General features: G+C 33.7%; 1 protein-coding gene across 7 annotated transcripts in view; it reads right to left on the bottom strand.

Moving 5' to 3' along the window:
* ODF2L (outer dense fiber of sperm tails 2 like) overlaps positions 1-21,570 on the bottom strand; it is a 75,110-nt gene that overhangs the window by 6,021 nt on the left and 47,519 nt on the right. For 6 of the 7 annotated variants that reach the window (XM_088835452.1, XM_088835453.1, XM_088835455.1 and 3 more), the window contains 9 exons: positions 20,893-21,078; positions 18,216-18,325; positions 17,338-17,473; positions 9,420-9,530; positions 8,031-8,135; positions 5,697-5,855; positions 4,326-4,411; positions 4,081-4,243; positions 1,655-1,780 (listed from right to left, as the gene is read on the bottom strand). In XM_088835452.1, the coding sequence (XP_088691578.1) occupies positions 1,655-1,780; positions 4,081-4,243; positions 4,326-4,411; positions 5,697-5,855; positions 8,031-8,135; positions 9,420-9,530; positions 17,338-17,473; positions 18,216-18,325; positions 20,893-21,078 (1,182 nt within the window). The remainder of the gene's footprint in view (positions 1-1,654; positions 1,781-4,080; positions 4,244-4,325; positions 4,412-5,696; positions 5,856-8,030; positions 8,136-9,419; positions 9,531-17,337; positions 17,474-18,215; positions 18,326-20,892; positions 21,079-21,570) is intronic. The other variant, XM_055401557.2, reaches the window with a different exon arrangement.

Here is a 21,570-nt window from a genome sequence, read left to right on the forward strand (position 1 = left end):
CCAACTAAAATGTAGGAACCATGAGAAGAAAAATCTTTTATATCCTTCCTACCAGGTATTCAATGACACCAGATACCTTCTGAAACTGAGCAATACCCCCAAGTGTACTGCATGGTATAAAACAACTCACTAGGCTGAAGTCTACAAAGTCATAGCATGACTATAATGGATCTTTGAGAAACATTGATTTTACTTAACAACTTGGAGGGAAAAATATTAATACAAACACACATATTATAAGGTAGAATGCAAAATGTACACAGATTTTAATATGTAAGTATATAATATATTCCAAAGACATTTCAGGCTTCTTGATCTAGAGTAGGCCGTTGAGGGTCACCCTTGGGTCTGTGTATCTATTCTACCCTCTCTCTCCCTCTGAAGCACTGGGCAGAAAATCTGTAGAGGCTGCTACTGTGGGGCGGGCACTATGGAAGACAGCAGCATACAATTAACTATGAGACAGCCTCTCAGGGTGCTTACAATTCAGATGGAGCTAAAGTATGTATACAAAACAAATATCTGAAACTGCCAACTGAACTGATCCTGGGAAGGGACAGAAATAAACCCATTTTTCAGCAATGTCTAAATCCAGGGTCAGAATTCCAAATTTTTACTATTGTAAAAATCATCAAGCTTAACAAAACATCAGATCTTAAATTTACTCATTTTAGCAGCTTTAACCAAGTACTGGGAATATTATAGCATACATACCTCATTTTAATATACTTATTTTTTAGAAGTTTCAATTACACACAGAATATCACACATTTTACAATATAACAGAAACTCTGACAGCGACTAAAAAAATTGTGAAATAAAGCGAAGGCCTGTGCTAAACTAAAGATGAGAAATGTTTTGTTCTGACTAAATTGCCATGAAACTTTTGATGGTAATAAAATTAAACTAATAATGATGGCTAAAATATTTAACTTTTGAACCTTTCAGGTTTTCAATGGTTTACACACTTGGGAATGAAAAAATAGTTATCATGGAGTCTGGCTCCTGGAAAAAATAAAAAGTATTATTATTTCCTATGTCACTGTTAAGTAGATAGTTTTCAACTAAGTCAATCACAACTCATGCTAGATTTCATAGTATATTACGCCAACTATTTCATGAACAGTTAGGAGAAAACATTAGAAGACTAACTAAACACAGCCAATTTGGTATTCTCATTTTATGACTGAGTAGACCCAAGCATCTACCTCACATGCATATATAACTAAACATCTAAATTATCAACTTATAACTTCCTAAAATATAATATTCATTATTTAATACTATCAAAATCTAATCATAGTGTTTATCTTAAAAATGAAAAATTCATAATAGGAAGAAAACAAGTAAATGATATCTGTAACTTTCATTAAGCATCTGTCATGTAAAAATAATATGCAGAGAAAGGGCCTGATGAGACTTTGGGGGAAATGTAATAGAAGCTACCAAGGATGCAGGATAATAATTCTTTGGCTAATGCTGATATTTTTATTTTTATGATTTATATTATTTGTTACTTTTAGTACTATCAATAAAGTAAGAGCCTTGATTCCCTTCACTTTGTATTTTAACTGTTTAACTAAAATTCCATGGTAAGAATGTTAAATGCTAACTTATTTTTAATGAAAATACATTAAGCCATACTAATACTTACACTGTTTATTTTGCAAACAAGTTGATTTTGTTCTTCATTTTTCTTTCTAAGCTCATTTTCCAGATCTACTATTTTGACTTGTAAAGCCCTTTCTCTTGATGACATTTTCTCTATTTCTTCAGAAACCTGTAATTTTAATTGAAAGAATAAAAGAGCTAAATGTGATTTCTTTAAGATATAATTTAAAGCCTTGACATAATTATACTGTATCTCTTCTTTCCAAATATAGATTATTTGGATATTAGACAACTTAACTAGAAAGTGTTTAAAGGTGTTCTATCTTGAGAAACACATATAGCATAAGCATGCATTCTCCTGTTTGGTATGGAAGTATCTGAGAAAGAAGTTTGAAGTGGAAGAGGTGTATATATTACCACAGATGTGATTTGGCAGGTTTTCCCCAATACTATATTTCCACAATCTGCTGGGATTAACTGCCATGTTTTTACAGTATTTATATTTATCATGGCATCCAAAGTGGTGGTGGGACATAGAAAGTTCACAATCAATGCTGATTATAGACTTGGATGGAGAGAACTGGGGGCAGGGTAGATGGATTCACACCACACACACGAGATTGGTTTTTCATTTATTCACTTCCAAAATGGTCTGAATTTGAGTTTTCATATTTCTCTGATGGTTTATTTCAGCAGAAAGTCTAGCTTAGCGATGTTATCCAAGGATTCAGATACATGGGAACCTATTTGCAGGAAAGGTGGGTTGGAACCACAAGAATGAAAGTGAAGGCAGAAACTAGTTCAGGAGCAAGGAGCTAGTAGGAAGGACTGTCCTCTAACCTAACTCCCATGGACTAAGTTCTAAGTTATTATAAAGTTATTTACAAAGATTTCTTGTGCACAAATTCCAAGGGTGATTGTGAGAGAAGAATTCTAACAGGATTTGAAGCTTTGGGAGAAAGAGCCCCCAGGACAAATATCTGTGTCCTTTACAACGTCCTGCAGTGCGGACAACAGTGACAGGGCAGTGATGGCACCCTTCATGTGGCAAGTAGAGACAGCTCCATATTTCACTGCAGCAGGAAAGAAAGAAGAGGGCAGACACATCTCTGAGGACTCTGAATACTTCTGAGAAGGAATCTGAGAGCATCCAGCATTTCCAAGGTTCATTTAGTCTAAACCCAGGCTAAAGTCACTTCTCCTCCCACAGGTTGGGACTGAGAAACCTGGATTACATTTCTATCATTGGCAGTACATTTTACTACTCAGCTTTCATTCAATGATATGTCTTTCAAAGTCAACTTAAATGGCTTTCCCAGAGGTTAAAAAAAATCAAAATATATCTATGTGACACTTAAGATTTCAAGGGTATCAGAAGTTCTCTCATTCTTGTAGAATTGCCTTTAACAGGCTTGCGAAAGACCACAGGTGGAAGAGTTCAGAGATACAGTCAAAGTCTGGTGTTGGACATGTTAAGTCTGAGTTGCCTAAAAACGTTAAGAGGAGATAAATAAATAGCAGAGCTTATGAATTTAGATGTGAGGAAAGAGAGAAGTCTGTGGAAGAGATATATTTATGAGAGTCATCAGGGTATAGACAATCTCTTTCCAAAGTCATTCAATCCTATGAGGAAACTCATCATCTCCATTTTACCAATTAAGAAACTAAAGTTTGGAAAGTAGCTTGCCCTGGGTTGGGATATAATGTGTCAGGGTCAGAATTCAAATCCACCTCTTGTGAATTCTAAAGCCCACCTCATGTCTTTCAAGATTACATTTTCAAATCATTTGATAAATTCACCTCTTCTTTGAGATCTTCCTGAATTATTTCTCATCTCCAGATTGAACTAATCCACCTGGCAGTGTCCCTTGTGTCTTCTTTACATTGTAGCAACTACTTGCTGGATGATACTGTCTGTTCACATGTTGTTTCCCTACTGAACTGTGAGTGTTCTGAGAGCTGAGGCCAGTTCTTACTCATCTTTGCATCAGAAGCACTAACAGAATGCTTTTCAACAGACAGTGAGATATTTATTAAATGCTAATCACATGGATTTAACTGGAAATTAATTCTTGTCCATATTTATTTTTACAACATTTGCCAAAAGGGAGTTGAGCTTTATAGCTCACTGAATCTCAATCAAAACCAAAAGGTTCAGTAACTTGCATATCTGCTCTGGTTTCATTTAAATAAAAAAAAGAAGGGCAATTCCTATAAAGTGTTTTCTATTCCTGCCCTTTACCCTGCCACATCACCATTTATTTAGTGAAGCAACTCTGGACCAGTAACGTATCTGTTTAGCTCCAAAAGGGAAAAGTAGATAAAAAACAAAAATGTAATTGCTCCCTTCACCCTGTCATCAGGATAAAAACAATAACTGCAGGTTTGGCAAGATGAGATATCGTCTGTTTAAAAAGACGACTCTTTGGTAATCTAATTAAAACGTTTCTAAATAAAGGCCATCTGTACCTTTTGTCTTCCTTCTTCTAAAGCAGCTTCCAGCTGTCTGGCCAGTGCTGTATATTCTGCAGATTTCTCTTTAAACTTAAGATTGCTGTGCTTAAGACATTCTTCTTGGTTTGCCAGCTTCTTTTCAAGCTCTTTATTTTCTGCATCCATCTGTTCTAATTTTCTTTTTACAGAAGACATATATTTTAAAATTATAGTGTGTAGAAAAAAATGTAATATCAACTTTAAGTCAATTTAATACTCACTGTTTAAGGTTTTCACACTTTAACTGAATAAGATAATTTTCCTCTTCCAGAGAAAGCTTTGTCAGAAGATTATGATTTTCGTCAACCTAAAAGAGAAAAAAGTTTTCTTGGTTATTTTCTTTATAAGTGACTTCCAGAGAAATCTACATAGTTTATTGCTAGAACAATTATAAAAAATAAGACGGTATAAATATTATTACCCCTACAGAGAGAGACACCAAGAAATATTACATTGTTAAAAAACAAATCTCAAATTCCTGGATTTTTTAAAAAAACTACTGCTGCCTCACAGAAAATTATCTACTAAAATTTTTACTGAAAGATGACAATTAAAACAGTCTGAGTAATGTTTTATTGAAAAGGAACATGTATTTTGTTAAGTAAATGTGAAGATTTTAAACAGTAACCTCCTATTGTTGGATACTTAGGATTTCTCTTACACAGTTTTCTGATTCACCTACAGGCAGTGATTAATAATTGAATATCTGTGAAGTTGTAACTATTGAATAAAAACCATATTTGTGAGAAGCAAAACAAAACAGATAAGCAAATCAACTAAAGATACACTTGCCTACACCAAAACAGAATATTCTTCCCACTGCTTTAAAAGCTACGTTTAAATAATGCAGTTTTGAAAAAAAAAGTTTTCTCATATTTCAGTTGTGATTTGACATTTTCCTAGAAAGATCTCTTCTCAGGAGATAAACTCAGCAAAGTTTTGTTTGGGTTTTTTTAAAAAGAGGATGATTTTCAATATTAAATCCAGATTAATTTGGAAGATAGGGAATTCTTCCTAAAATTATTTTGCAAATAAAAAGATGTGCCACCACCTTTGGACACGCTTCTTTGAAAAAAAAAGATTAAAAAATATTTATTAAGTGTTTACTACGTGTTAGGCATTTAATTAAGAGATGGGTATATGGAACCTATGATCTCTCTCTTCTGATGCAGTGAAAAAGCATATGTTTAAAAAAATAATTGAGAATAATCCAAATAAACTTGAACATAATTCTAACAGAAATAAACTCTAAATTTATAAGGTAAATTATAATAATTTATCTTATCCTGACATCAGAAATATACATGTAAGCATAGCTTTGCTCCTTCTCTCATGCTATTACTGTCCTCAAATGTCTAAATATAGATTTGTATGAATAAACTAAATTAGCAATTTTAACTACCATTTTTCATTATGAAATAGTAACAAGACTAGCTTATAAAATAATCACAGTATTCACAAGAAACTGACATTTTATCAACTTGCTTAGATAAGAGTGAAATAATCAACCCCAGACAGGAGTGCCCTCAACTGGCGAAATTATTCCAAAGCATTTAACACGTCTAACAAAAATCAAAATGATGGCTGGACACCTGGCCCTGAAGCTCCCTAACGGTGTGTGCCTGGTCTGCACACTTCCCCTTGTGGTGCTGCAGACTCTCCTGACACTCCTGAAGCCTCTGTTCCACCGCCGTCAAGGAATCGCGGACATGTTCTAACTCCTTCAGATGAGACTCCATCTGGCCTCTCATCTGAGTTGTAGCATTAGGGAAATAAGTGCAAGATCACACATTCAGCATTCATGTTTTTACTATCTTAAATACTAGATATTCCTGTAATATAATAAATATTCTAGGTATAAGAGTTTATCAAAAGAGATTTAACCAAATAAACAAGAATAAACTTTTAAGTTTGACTGTGCTAAATAAGAATGAAAAGTGAAACTTTCTCAGTCATATCTGACTTTTATGACCTCATGGACTGCCGCCAGGCTCCTCTGTCCAATTCCCCAGGCACATTCTGCCAATCCCTTCCCCAGGGGATCTTCCCGACCCAGGGATCAAACCTGGGTTTCCTGCATGACAGGTTAATTCTTTACCATCTGAGCCACCAGGGAAGTCCACCCGTTAAATAAGAAGATAGAACACAAAAGTAGGTTGGACTTGAATTAGTGTACAAAAAGTTTGTTGAGTAAATGAATATGTTGATATTAGCTTGCAGGGCGAATGTTTAAATTACTTAGGAAAGTAAACTTTTGACTCCGTCCTGTCATTTATATGCAAGCACAGACATTACTAAGAAAGCTGGTACAGTAGTCTTCTGCTGTCCAGCCATCAGTCCAAAGTAACTTTAGACTTTTGTCCAAAATTTGATCTAGTAACTCAGATGTTTTGAATAGAGCAGCCTTGCTGCACTCAGCTTAGTTGGAATTAGTGAGGTTTGCTGTATGTACATTCAAAATACCTAACATCAGTAGTATTCAGGAGACTATAATTTGATCATTAATGTTATTATGTTACTAAGAACAAATCTAACTGTATCTATATTATCTCTGGGCTGCTACAATTCCTTGCGGTGGCACTTTTGTAGAGATATGACAAGAAGCAACCATGAAAACTGCTTGAACTGATAATTAAGAGAAAATAACAAGACATAGGGCACCTAGGATGTTCATAGGGAAGAGAAACAAAAGCTAGACTTTTCCCCAAGTCAGGGAATACCGAGAGCTACTATGCAACATCAGGCCTTCTGGATCACAAATGATAAAATTAGAAAAATGCCTGCTTCTGGGTCCCCAAACATCTAAGAGCCCATGAGAAAGACAAGAGACTTAAAACAGTGGACAAGAAAAAGGAGGCATTTCACTTTAAAAAAACAGCTTATCTGCTTTAATACCAATAAGAAAACACTGTGACCTCACAGTATCTGAAAACCCTGCACAGGCTCCAGCTTCTTCAGCCTTTTGAACAGGCTTTCTAAAATAGACTTTTATTTATAGTGTTGCCTATAAAAGAGGAGGCATTTGCATTGGTATGTCTCATGAGAAACAGTAATCAAGAGATATCAAATGATTTCTTCTCTGGTCTGCTAAAAATAGGTGAAAGTAGTAAGTTGCACATCTGATGGGCTACCCTTTTCTCTTTTAACCAGCAGAGAATGCTTGCTCTGACTGACCTCTTCTTGACACTGGTGTCTTACTCAGATTTCTCAATTCCAAGATATGGGGGCAACCCAGAGACAGTTACCTTATTACACTCAGTTGGAACTAATCAGTAACATCCCATGACCTCCCCAGCCGGGAGTCAGGGGTGTCAGTGTCCTACAAGTTTCACTGCTTCCTTACCAAAAGCAATGTGAGAAGACCCAAAAAAGGATGCGGTTTCATTTAAAAACTTAAAAATATTCACAAAAACATCATAACTTGCCAACACTGACCTTCCCCTCATTCTTTTGCAATACGGTGAAAAAAAAAAAGGAAATGATTTTGGGTTCTTTTTTTTTTTAATGTTACTTTTCTTCCAAAAAAGCATTTAGAAGAGAATATTTACTTTGTTTTTTTACACAAAAGATTTAGTATCAGAATAAAAAAGGTGAGATTAAAAATGAATGATAGTCGACTTTGCATGAAGCTCAGTGATAACCATTTTTTGATGCTATTTGTCTCCTCTTGTATCAGAAAAATTAAACATTTACGTTATTTTTTAAATATTTAGGAAAACTTAAAAAAATATTAATACATTTCAGGTCTGGAAGAAACATTACTTTCTTAGAAAACAAACTGCCATAGAAATCGATAACATAATTCCTAAGTCTAAACTAAAGAAAATTAAAGAATTTATATAAAATTTATATAAAAGAATTCATATAAAATTCATACAGTACAAAACATAAATAAAACATTTTATTATTTAAAATGTCAAACTAACCTTTTTTAATTTTTTATTTTTGTTTTTTATTATTAGGCTATTTTCTTGTAGCAAATTTTTGCATCTGCTTTTTACCATTTCAGCTGCTTCTTGCACCTTTTGTATCTGAAAATAAAAAATATTACTACAGTAATATGCATTATTTTCTTATTAGGACCATTATATGAAATAAAAAGCTAAAAATGTGAATTTAAATTTTAAAATTTCAATTTTAAACCCATTATCATTACCCTATTAGTACCGTCAGTATGTTTATCTAATGTTATTCCTTCTTTAAATACAAGAATCACTCAGTGCTCTATTCTAATTCACAATCATTTTGTGATTTACCTGTCTTTTCCCATAATACTTCTAGAATCTTCACCTGAGCTCTGAATATTAGAGACAGACCTTCATTAGCAGGTCAATGTCACTTTAAAGAATTGGTCTCTGGTTCAAACTAGCTCCCAAAGCAACTATTTCACTCTACAAATCAAAATCTGTTAAAAAAAAAAACAAAAACAAGAACCTAGGCACTTTATACAAGACCCAGAGCCAAGAATATACTCATCCACAGTATTCTTGATGGAGGGTTAAATCAGAACAACCAGCTGGAAGACCCAGATGATATTTCCAGTGAGGCATCACATAGTCCATCACAGCCTCCACTCTTACCTCCAGCAGGGATAACTGGAATATGCCAACTGAATTTTAGTCTCAACTCCAGTTTCCCATCTAAACCATGGGAATGGAGTCCTTCCTACTTACCTACATTATTTCCCTCCTTCAGCTTTCACCTTTAGTTCATTATCCTTCTATTCAAACACTCTCTTTCATGAAAATAAGGTCCTTATTGACCAATTTGTTACTCATCATTCAAGGACCTGCATACATCTCATCTTTCAAATGAAGTTTTTCTTAAATACTGTATTTCTAAATCATAAGCTTTTCTATAAATTACCAATTAACACATGCTCTATTCAATACATATGTTCTTTTCCAGGTCTTTCATGAGAATAAATCTGAATTATAAGTTATTAAGATGTAAAGAGGAAATATTGTGCTTTAATGACCCTTAAATGGAGTCATTATTCTAAATCAATACCACTAAAAATACAAGATGACAAATATAACTAAAATTAACTGACAAGATTACTATAAGTTCCATTTCACCTATGCAATTAATATTAGATCACTTTAAGGAATATCCAATATAAACACAGCACATTTGAATTAGGAATAAGAAGAATCATTTTATGAATTTGGGACCTTAAGAAATATTTAGAGATAAATCATATTTTATCACAGTAACTCCACCTTTCCTCAGTTCTGCTTTTTTAAACCATAAACAAATACAGTGTTTAAATATCTACCAAATTTAACAAACATTAAAATAAATGCAATGGTCACCTGAGTTTTATAAACTTCAATAAGGGTTTTCTGTTGTTTTTCTACTTCTTGCAATTCTAAGAGTTCATTTTCAACAGAGGCAATCTCATCCTTCAAAGCAACAAGTGTAGTCTATCAAAGAATATATAAATAGATTTTATAAATCATTAGAATTCATTTGTAGTCCGATGCATTAAAAATTAACTCATTTATCAATGAAGCTAATAAAATTGGCTTATTTCTGACTGCATATAATTACCATTAAAATTAAGAATTTCAAAAACTTATTATAAACATATTTTTAAACTTTAAAAATTTATTGACATAAAAGACTTGAACAACAGAAACACCACATTCCTGGAATGGGAGACTCAATACTACTGACATATCAGTTTTTTACAAATCAATAAACTTTACTATAATTACAACCAAAACAGTTGAGGGGAAGAGGAATATGAGAAAATTAATTTAAAATTCATATGGAAAAATAGAAGAGACTAATAAAAATTTTTAAGGATACTAAGTAGAGAATCTCAGTACTTATTAGATATTAAAATGTATGTTGTTGTTCAGTCGCCAAGTCATGTTCGACTCTTTGCGACCCCTCTCTATGTAATACAGAGGTCTATGGAATAGGGAAAAAAAATACATTACAATTATATTTATTATATGACAAAGATTAGACTTTTAAATAAATGGGGAAAATATGGATCACTATAATGGTAATAAGACAATCATTCATTAGGAAAAAACAGGTTAACAATACACCTTCAGCAAACATGATCTTTACATTGGGTCAATTATACATTTATTTTAATGTGCTAAATATTTTAAAAAATTAAGCTTACACTTTTTTTCCACAGAAGATTCAGGTAAAATTTGATTTAATTTTAAACAGTAAAAACCTAACTAAGCATAAAATCAAAAGATGATATCAAGAACCGTAAGAGTTGGAAATTTTTACTCTCCAAGACTACCAGTTAGCCTAGCATAGTCTCATGGATACTAGCAGAAGGCACAAGACTCCTGGGTGAGTCTTATATCAGTGTTTGTGTTAGTTTCCTAAGCCTCACTTCCTCCAAAGCAATACCAAGAGAGCCGAAGATACCTGTACACATGGTGAGACGCACAGAGAAGCAACTGCAAATTTAGGGAACCCAAATCTCTTATAACAGGCAGTAAGCATGCCTGCCTTTCGGTAGAAGGAAACACTACTATCTTCCAAGGATGTTCACTATACAAACATCCTTGAAAAGATAAGTCTGTTTCTGGATCAAAGTCAGTACGGTGCCTCCAAGATGTGCAGAAATGTGAGAAACTCCTAAAGGAAGCCATAAAGGGAAAAAAAAATATATGTATATATTATATACATACATGCACATACACATATACATACATAGGTTCATGTGTATCTCCAAAATTTCAGAGCCCCTGTATTAAACAGGCTAACAAAATGTGCAAAAAAGTAAAGGATTATGACAAAAGATTAATACCCTTAATATAGAGAGAGCCCTTATATAATAACTTTGAAAAAGAAAAGACATGTAAAGGATAATTAGTAGGTAATTCCAAAAGGCAGAAATTTAAATGATGAAAAATACATGAAAAAAATATGCTTACCAGTTATTACAAAATGCCCTAAACACTGGATATAGTCTTTTAGTAGTGAACATAAAAAGCAAACAACCCTTCCATCATGAGCTTAATGTACTCCATGTATAGACAGATAAAAACAAGGAGTATATAGACAAAGAAAACAAGAACAAGATGTAAGATATATCATACCTGATAGCAAGATAGTAAGGGCAAGTTGAGAATGGGCCCCCAGGAAAGCCTCCTGAAAAAGACTCTGGAATAAACACCAAAAGGATGTGTTGCTCTTTGAAGGGAGAGGCCATAGTGGGAGAAAACCTGGTCAGTTAGAGGAAAACAGAAAGAAGGCCAATGTAGCAGAAAACAAGAAAAAGGGACGTGTGGAAGAAGATAAGGTCAGAGAGGTAATATCAGAGGTCAGATAGTATAACGCCTTGTAGATGTTTACTCTATTAACCAAGAGCAGTGGCATGGTCTGAAGATGACTTACATTTTTATAGGAACTACTCTACTACCACGCTGAATGGTGACTGCAGGGGCAATCGCAGAAGCAGAGAAGAGGTAGGAAGTCACTATAATGAGAGATGATGGTGGGCTGAACCAGGACAATGACAGTGATGCCGGTGAGAAGTGGTTGAATTCTGGATGTATTTGAAGTAGATCTGCTGACAAACTGGATTGTAGGTATGAGAGAAAGGAGTCAAGTAATAGAAAGGATGACTGCTATTAACTGAGGCAAGGGAAACTTTGTAGGATGAACCACACTGAAGAATACAGAAGATCTATTTTGGACATGATAACTTTGAGACATCTATGAACTATCCAAGAGATTTCAAGTATGCAGTAGAATACATAATATGTCTGGAATTCAGGACCAAGGTCCAGGCTAGAGATATAGATTTGAGAGCCCTCAGGATATAGATGGTATCTAAATCCCCAAAACTAGGTAAGATCACTTATCAAATTTGGAAAGATTTGTTTTAAAACTGTCAAATGTTGCCAAAAGTATAAGGACCCATGATGGGTGATTTGGAAATATATAATACTAACATTAAGAATGTGTCTTTCTTTGACCATGTAATTCTACTTCCAGAAATTTATCCTCAAAATATATATACATGCAAAAAGACTAAAACCATCCACATTTTTATTTATAATAGCAAAAAAATCTTAAAGTAATCCAAAATCCCCCAAATTATATATATGCTAAAATAGTAACTTCATTTCTTTCATTTGTGAGATCATAATGATTTTTAGATTTATCCTTTTATGCTTTTCTGCTTTTTAAACTTGCTATAATGAACAAATAGAACTTTGTAAACCTCCAAATAATTTTTGTTGTTTTTAATAGAGGAGGTCACTGCACCTTGGCAACAGTATCAGCTAGTATCATCTTCATTTGAAACTAAAATTTAAAATTATTCTGAAATAAGAGAAAGTAACAAAATACAACATCTAGACAATTTTACATTGTATATAACATGCCAAATATACCTGGATGTTTTTCCTTGAACAAAATTCAGAGAATAATGTGTTAAAAATACATATTTTTGAATTATTAATAGAATATAATATATAAACTTTAACTCAATGATTTTTATATGTAATTAAAAAACAGACTTATAATTGATGAAATATCCTAATTTCCTCTCTGAAGGATATTAAGGAAATTAAGAAAATATAAACATAATCAATAAAGCTGCTTCCTCTTCTAGGATAAAACATTTAAAGAATTTATTCAAAAGAATAATATACTTAGGAATAAATTTACCAAAAGAAACAAAAGTCCTATAGTTTTACAGAAAACTATAAAACACTGATGAAAGAAATCAAAGATGGAGAAATATACCATGTTCTTGGATTGGCAGAGTCAATATAGTGAACATGAGTATACTACCCAAAGCAATCTGTAGATTCAATGCAATCCCTATCAAACGACCAATGGTAATTTTCACAGAACTAGAACAAATAATTTCACAATTTCTATGGAAGCACAAAAGACCGTGAATAGCCAAAGCAATCTCGAGAAAGAAGAATGGTATTGGAGGAGTCAATCTTCCTGACTTCAGACTGTACTACAAAGCTACAGACATCAAGACAGTATAGTTCTGGCATAAAGACAGAAATATAGGTCAATGGAACAAAACAGAAAGTCCAGAGATAAATCCATACATGTATAGATACCTTATCATTGACAAAAGAGGCAAAAAATGTACAGTGGAGAAAAGACAGTCTCTTCAACAAGTGGTGCTGGGAAAACTGATCAACTACCTGCAAAAGAATGAGACTAGAACACTTTCTAACACTGCACACAAAAATAAACTCAAAATGGGTTAAAGACCTAAATGAAAGACCAGAGACTATAAAACTCTTAAGAGAAAAACATAGGCACAACACTCCAACATAAATCTCAGCAAGAACCACTATAACCCACTTCCCAGAGTAATGGAAATAAAAACAAAAATAAACAAATGGGGCCTAATTAAACTTAAAAGCTTTTGCACAACAAAGGTGAAAAGAAGCCCTCAGAATGGGAGAAATAACAGCAAACAAAACAACTGACAAAGAATTAATCTCCAAAATATACAAGCAATTCATACAGCTCAATACCAGAAAAATGAACAACCCAACCAAAAAATGGGCATAAAACCTGAACAGACATTTCTCTAAAGAAGACTACAGATCACTAATAAACACCAGAAAAGATGCTCAACTTCACTCATTATTAGAGAAATGCAAATTAAAACCACAATGAGGTATCATCTCATGCCAGTCAGATTGGAATCATCAAAAAGTCCACAAACGATAAATGTTGGAGAGGGTGTAGAGAAAAGGGAACCCTCTTTCACTGTTGGTGGGAATCTAAACTAGTACAGCCACTATGGAGAACAGTGTGGAGATTTCTTAAAAAATTGTGAACAGAACTGCCATACAACCCAGCAATTCCACTGCTAGGCATATACCCAGAGGAAATAAGAACTGAAAGAGACACATTTCAGTATCCCAGTGTTCACTAAAGCACTATTTACAAAAGCTAGGACACGGAAGCAACCTAGACATCCATTGGTAGATGAATGGATAAGGAATCCACACAATGGAATATTGCTCAGCTATAAAAAGGAATGCATTTGAGTCAGTTCTAATGATGAACCTGGATGAACCAGAGCCTATTATACAAGAGTGAAGCAAGTCAGAAAGAGAAAGACAAATTATACTAACACATATATATGTACATTAACACATGTATATGGAATTTAGAAAGATGGTACCAATGATCCTACCTGAACAGCAGCAAAGACGACACAGATGTAAAGAACAGACTTTTGGACTCAGTGGGAGAAGGCGAGGGTGGGATGATTTGAGAGAATACCACTGAAACATGCACATACATTACCATATGCAAAACAGATGACTAGTGCAAATTCAAGGCATGAAGCAGGGCACCCAAAGCTGGTGTTTTGGGACAACCCAGAGGGATGAGGTGAGAAGAGAGATAGGAGGGGAATTCTGGATAGGGGGACACATGTATACCTGTGGCTGATTCATGTTGATGTACGGCAAAATCCATCACAATATTGTAATAATTATCTTCCACATCAAAATAAATTAACAGGAAAAAAAAGAATTTGTTCAATAAATATTGAATGAGAACTAACTATATGTCACACCTCCCCTAGGCATCCTCAACATAAATGATGGGAGTTTGTGAGGAAAGATTTATCCTAATTGAGGAGACTTGGGAGGAAGGAGCATTTAAACTGAACTTTATAAAAAGGTAGGATTTACACACTTGAGGAAAAAAAATTCCATAACTGTAAAAATAGTAAAACTATAGGGATAGAGGAAAACATGAACAAACTGCAGGAAATAAGGAGTATTCATATTTGGCTAGAGCTCAGGATCACTCAGTTCAGTTCAGTTCAGTCACTCAGTCGTGTCCGACTCTCTGCGACCCCATGAATCACAGCACGCCAGGCCTCCCTGTCCATCACCAACTCCCAGAGTTCACTCAAATTCATGTCCACAGAGTCAGTGATGCCATCCAGCCATCTTATTCTCTGTCGTCCCCTTCTCCTCCCGCCCCCAACCTTTCCCAACATCAGAATCTTTTCCAGCAAGTCAACTCGTCGCATGAGGTGGCCAAAGTATTGCAGTTTCAGCTTTAGCATCAGTCCTTCCAATGAACACCCAGGACTGATCTCCTTTAGAATGGACTGGTTGGATCTCCTTGCAGTCCAAGGGACTCTCAAGAGTCTTCTCCAGCACCACAGTTCAAAAGCATCAATTCTTCGGCGATCAGCTTTCTTCACAGTCCAACTCTCACATCCATACATGACCACAGGAAAAACCATAGCCTTGACTAGACGAACCTTTGTTGGCAAAGTAATGGCTCTGCTTTTTAATATGCTATCTAGGTTGGTCATAACTATCCTTCCAAGGAGTAAGCGTCTTTTAATTTCATGGCAGAAATCAGCATCGGCAGTGATTTTGGAGCCCAAAAAAATAAAGTCTGACACTGTTTCCACTGTTTTTCCATCTATTTCCCATGAAGTGATGGGACCGGATACCATGATCTTTGTTTTCTGAATGTTGAGCTTCAAGCCAACCTTTTCACTCTCCTCTTTCACTTTCATCAAGAGGCTTTTGAGTTCCTCTTCACTTTCTGCCATAAGGGTAGTGTCACCTGCATATCTGAGGTTATTGATATTTCTCCCAGCAATCTTGATTCCAGCTTGTGCTTCTTCCAGCCCAGCGTTCCTCATGATGTACTCTGCATATAAGTTAAATAAGCAAGGTGACAATATACAGTACTCCTTTTCCTATTTGGAACCAGTCTGTTGTTCCATGTACAGTTCTGACTGTTGCTTCCTGACCTGCATACAGGTTTCTCAAGAGGCAGGACAGGTGGTCTGGGATTCCCATCTCTTTCAGAATGTTCCACAGTTTATTGTGATCCACACAGTCAAAGGCTTTGGCATAGTCAATGAAGCAGAAATAGATGTTTTTCTGGAACTCTCTTGCTTTCTCCATGATCCAGCGGATGTTGGCAATTTGATCTCTGGTGCCTCTGCCTTTTCTAAAACCTGCTTGAACATCTGGGAGTTCACGGTTTACATACTGCTGAAGCCTGGCTTGGAGAATTTTGAACATGATTACTAGTGTGTGAGATGAGTGCAATTGTGCGGCAGTTTGAGCATTCTTTGGCATTGCCTTTCTTTGGGATTGGAATGAAGACTGACCTCTTCCAGTCCTGTGGCCACTGCTGAGTTTTTCAAATCTGCTGGCATATTGAGTGCAGCACTTTCACAGCATCATCTTTCAAGACTTGAAATAGCTCAACTGGAATTCCATCACCTCCACTAGCTTTGTTAGTAGTGATGCTTTCTAAGGCCCACTTGACTTCACATTCCAAGATGTCTGGCTCTAGGTCAGTGATCACGTTATCGTGACTATCTTGGTCGTGAAGATCTTTTTTGTACAGTTCTTCTGTGTATTCCTGCCACCTCTTCTTAATATCTTCTGCTTCCGTTAGGTCCATACCATTTCTGTCCTTTATCGAGCCCATCTTTGCATGAAATGTTCCCTTGGAATCTCTAATTTTCTTGAAGAGGTCTCTTGTTTTTCCTATTCTGTTGTTTTTCTCTATTTCTTTGCATTGATCAGTGAGGAAGTCTTTCTTTTACTGTCCTCCAAAAACAGTAGTAAGGAACTGAAAATGATGTCATCCTCTTTAGTCAGGTCTCATCAGGTTACATATATCTATGAGTGGGAACTCAAATATCCTTTTTCTCAGGAAGTATAAAAGCTTCAACATCTTTTCTCTGGTACATAAAAACTCAATTGTCCCTCAGATTTGATTAAGTTGGAAAATTCTTTCCGGTTATGAAGCAGCCAAAATATACTTTCTGGTTTCAAATGAACCAAGCCTGAGGCTATATCCTATCATAACCATGACACCTAGAAATAATCTTATGCATTAAAGTTAATGTAATTTTGGAGATTCACCTTAACTGCTAAAATTGGAGAATAAATAAATTCTTAGGTTGAGACAAAGAGACAGTTATTCAGCTTCATAAATCTTATTCAGTACTACTGAAAACAATTTTTACATTTATCTGTGTATACAACTGTAAACATTTAAATATATAAGTATTATCCATATATATGTATATAAAGATATAGTTTTAGAATTAGTTATTATAATGATATTCTAAAACTCTGAGAAACAGAAAAGATAAATGATACAATAGCATACTTCTAAACATGTTGTTATTTCAAGCTACTTCTACAAAGGAATAAGTTGTCATTATACAACATGATATACATAAACACAAACATTTAATACCTTTAATTTTGTATTCTCAAGATTCAGAGTTTCATTTTCATATTCAATTGAATGAATTTTTATAAGAATTTCTTCACATGAAATTTTTCCATGCTCTTCCATTTTCTTCAGATCTTCCAAAAGATTAATGATTTGCCTTTATAAAAGCCATAGAAAATTTTCATTCAAACAATATATATCTTACGTGTGCTTCTGAAGTTATTCTTTGTAGTTTGAAAAGTTAATCACACTCAAAACAAAGGAAATAGGAAACCATAATCTATAAGGTTACTTCTACCTGAGTAACTGATTAGAAATAATTATCCATTGATGACGCTAATGAAAAATTACACAATATTCTCTTCGCTAGTCAGTAAAACATCTAAACTATGACCCACAGGTAGGCCTGTCTTTCTGTCATTCATACGTGCATACACACATACACATAACTTTGGGAAAGAGTTAAGTAAAAGGATCAAGTGAGATAATAAATAATCTTTAGAAGCAAATCATACACACTACTTTTCAATGAAAAAACTGAAGAAAATACACAGAAAGTGAAACATTCAAAAGCATATGTATAGTTCTTTATTGTTAACTTATTAATAATAAATTAAAAAACATAAAACATACATATTCTTACTCAGATTTTTTTTGTTATGCATTTAAGACACCTTAAGAATCAATAATTTGTGAATAAAAATGCATTATAATGGGTAATAATTTTTAATTGTATTTTTAGAGTAACAAAAGTTTATAAATTATAAATAGCAAACACAGCAAATTAGACAATAGCTTTACCATATGTAATTCATAGGAACCATATATAAACTACTCAAAGAGGAAAGAACTGAAAACATTTCTTATCAAACAGTAAAAAGACTCTTTATTTTTCTTACTTTTTCATTGTTTCGATCTGAACTTCCAACTCAGTTTTCTCTATTACAATTTTCTCATAATGACTTTTCCAGGCATTGGAAGCTGAAACTGTTTCAGACAACTTGGCTTCCTAAAAAATACATAAAGTACTCATCTTGTAATTTAATAACACTAGTTTTGTTCTAAAAACAAATACATTATTAACAAGGAAACACTCATCCTATAAGTTATGGAACTTTTGTTACAGAAAATTTCAGTGTACAAATCTGAACACAGGAAAACTTTAAAGTAAATTTCAATAATGACTTTATAAACTATTACTTTATATGCATATAACAACAGTTCCAACTTCACATTTTAAGGATGTTAACGGGGCTATTTTCAAAAAATGTTTCATAATTACTGAAGATAATTCCCTTTATATTTACTGAACTCTTGTCTTTCTCTGACTTCTTCAATTAGCATAATACACTTTAAGTCCATCCATGTTGCTGCAAATGGCAAAAGTTCATTTTTTTATGGCTGAGTAATATTCCTGTGTGTGTATACACTACATCTTCTCTATCCAGTCATCTGTTAATGGATACTTAGGTTGCTTTCATATCTTGGTTATTATAACTAATGTTGCTATGAACTTTAAGCTGCAAATCTGTTTTAATTAGCTTTTTGGGCTTTTTTGGATAAATATACAGGAGTGAAATTGCTGGGTTATATGGTAGCTCTATGCCAAGCTATTCTGTATAGATCACCCTACTGACTCTCAACAAATAACTGTCAAATGAATCTACTCTTCACAAATTCAGCTAAAGAGCTGTAGCCATTGTACCCCCTCTCTAAAGAAAGAAAGGCAAATTCACTAGAATGACAACGGTGCCAATAATTACTAATCAGAAGACTTAGAAGTAGTAATGAGAGCAGTTTACATTTATTGGGTGCTTCCTTCTTTCCTATCACGGAACAAATGTTTACTCAACATCTACTATGTGCAAGACATTTTTTTTTAATGTTTTTACAGTAATATTTTTAATGTATTTAAAAGACTAGTATTCTGCTTTTATATTACATGTAAATGAATATTAATATGCATTATGAAGGATATGTTGGGCAATTATATTAGAATATAAACTAAGATATTTAGAAATTTTGCCTATAAAATAAGTACTAAGAAAAAAATTTAAGACATTGATGTGATTAACTGTTGTGGGGCTATTTCAAAAGGAGTAGTCAAGGAAGGCCCCTGTGAAGAGATATCAAGTAAAAAGATACCAGAACGATTTTTAAAAGAATCAGCTATTATAGAACCTGAGAAGAACATTACAGCCAGAGGCAACAGCATAGAACAATGAAACAAACACACTACCCGCATTAGAGGAATAGAAAGTTTAATGTGGCAAAAATGCAGTCTGACAGACACTGTGCTTTGACATATATTTTCTCATTTATTCCTACATGAGACAGGTAGTATTATTATCCCCTGTTTTACAGATAAAGAACCTAAAGCTTAGAGAGGTTAAGTCCCAAAGTCACCAGGTTAACGAGTGGCAAAGTCTTCCTACACTATGATCTGGGGCATGAGTGATATGGTGCTAGTTAAAAGAAAACCCCAAGAATGTTAATGACTCAATTAGTTTTTAACACACAGGAATATTTTCAGGCATTCAACTAGGCCTTCAGCCTTACAGATTTTGAACTTAGTCCTCAAGTCTTTTATCTATTTAAATTTTTCTGAATGTAGGTTAAATATTAAGAGTTTTAAAATGTTTACAGTTGAGCTTATAAAACATTAGGTTGTTTTGTTTATATAAGCATTTATGCAAGTCTGTTTTCATTTCATTCATATCTAAGTTCTTAAGAGGTGGGATACCAATGATACTTAAAAAGAATAAATATTTTATTACTTCATAATTGAATAAACACAATTCATCAAAAACAAAGCACTAAGTCAATTTTCAACTTTGTTATTAAACCCAAAGATAACACTGACATGGTGGGTTTACATCAGCACATGTATTTAAATGCATTATGGAGTTTAAGTGAAGTGAATTACTGAATAAAGTCATATGGTCTAATAATACAAATCAGCATTTCCCAAACTGGTATTCCTCAGAATCAGTTCAAAGAGTTACTTTGTGAATGAAAGAAATCTGCAGCTGACTAAGTGGTGGAAAACTGTGAATTCAATACCCTCTTTGATGTTGAAGGCCTTCTCAGAGCCTCTGTTAATGTACTTTAATTTAATGTTCATGTGCAATGTAAATTTCCAAGGGTGAATATGTGTGAAGTGGTACAACCCTTAGTTAATCACAGATGCTTTGGGACTTACATATCCTTTAAATAAAGTCCCAAGGAAACACTGATGTAATTCAAAATGCAAATTTGTCACTTTATGTAATCTTTCAAAATAAAGACTAAAGCAAAATTAGTATGAGTAAAGTTTTTTTTTTATATGTCATATTTGCTTATCTTCACGTTTTATTTTTTTATTTTTATTTTTTTAATTTATTTATTTTTTATTGGAGGCAAATTATTTTACAATATTATATTGGTTGGTTTTGCCATACATTGACATGAATTCGCCCCGGGTATACATGAGTTCTCCCTCCTGAACCTCAAGATAATTATACTAAGTGTTATGAAGTTAAGTACATAAACTAAGTACATAAAACAATTCTTTAAGGAAGAATGTATATAACTCACCTGCTCTCTAATTTGGGAAGTAAGGTTTTCCATGTCTCCAGTAAAATGTTCAATCCTTTGTTTGTAAATTTTAGATGCCTTTTTCAGAGCGATAGTTTTTTGCCTACTTGATTCTTTCATTGCTACAGCCTCATACTTACTCTTTTTCAACTGCAAATTCCATTCTGATATTTGGGTTTCTAAGCTCTAAAAAATATCAGCAGTAGTTAAGTTATTTTAGAATGCCAATGTTGACATAAACATTGTTAAAATATGTAAGTAATCTTCAACATAGAATTTATCAAAAGGACTAATAAGTTTAGTAAAAAGCAAAACAGTGAAGAAAGGTGATTTCACCAATGTTTATTTGTAACCAGTTATACAGTGCAAATTTAAAATGTATAAACCTATATAAAACTAATACTACTCTTACTAAAGATGCTAATACTGGTGATTATGGCAGAAACACTAATTTCCTTAAAACCTTTTTGATTAACTAGAATTTTTTTTTAATTTCACATCTAGAATATTATATAAAGGACTCACTAGTTACTGCAAATAAAAAAAAAAAATGTAATTAAGCCGGAGACAATTCAAACAGTAGGTACATAAAGCTCAAAGGAATCAGTAGCTCCCCAAATATATTAGGACTCTAGTTCAAATTATAAATGCTTAAAGGATATATAATCAACATCTATA

The sequence above is a fragment of the Moschus berezovskii genome, chromosome 4 (assembly GCF_049115385.1).
Source record: "Moschus berezovskii isolate FMDL1 chromosome 4, NW_MosBer_1.0, whole genome shotgun sequence".
Lineage (NCBI taxonomy): Eukaryota > Metazoa > Chordata > Mammalia > Artiodactyla > Moschidae > Moschus > Moschus berezovskii.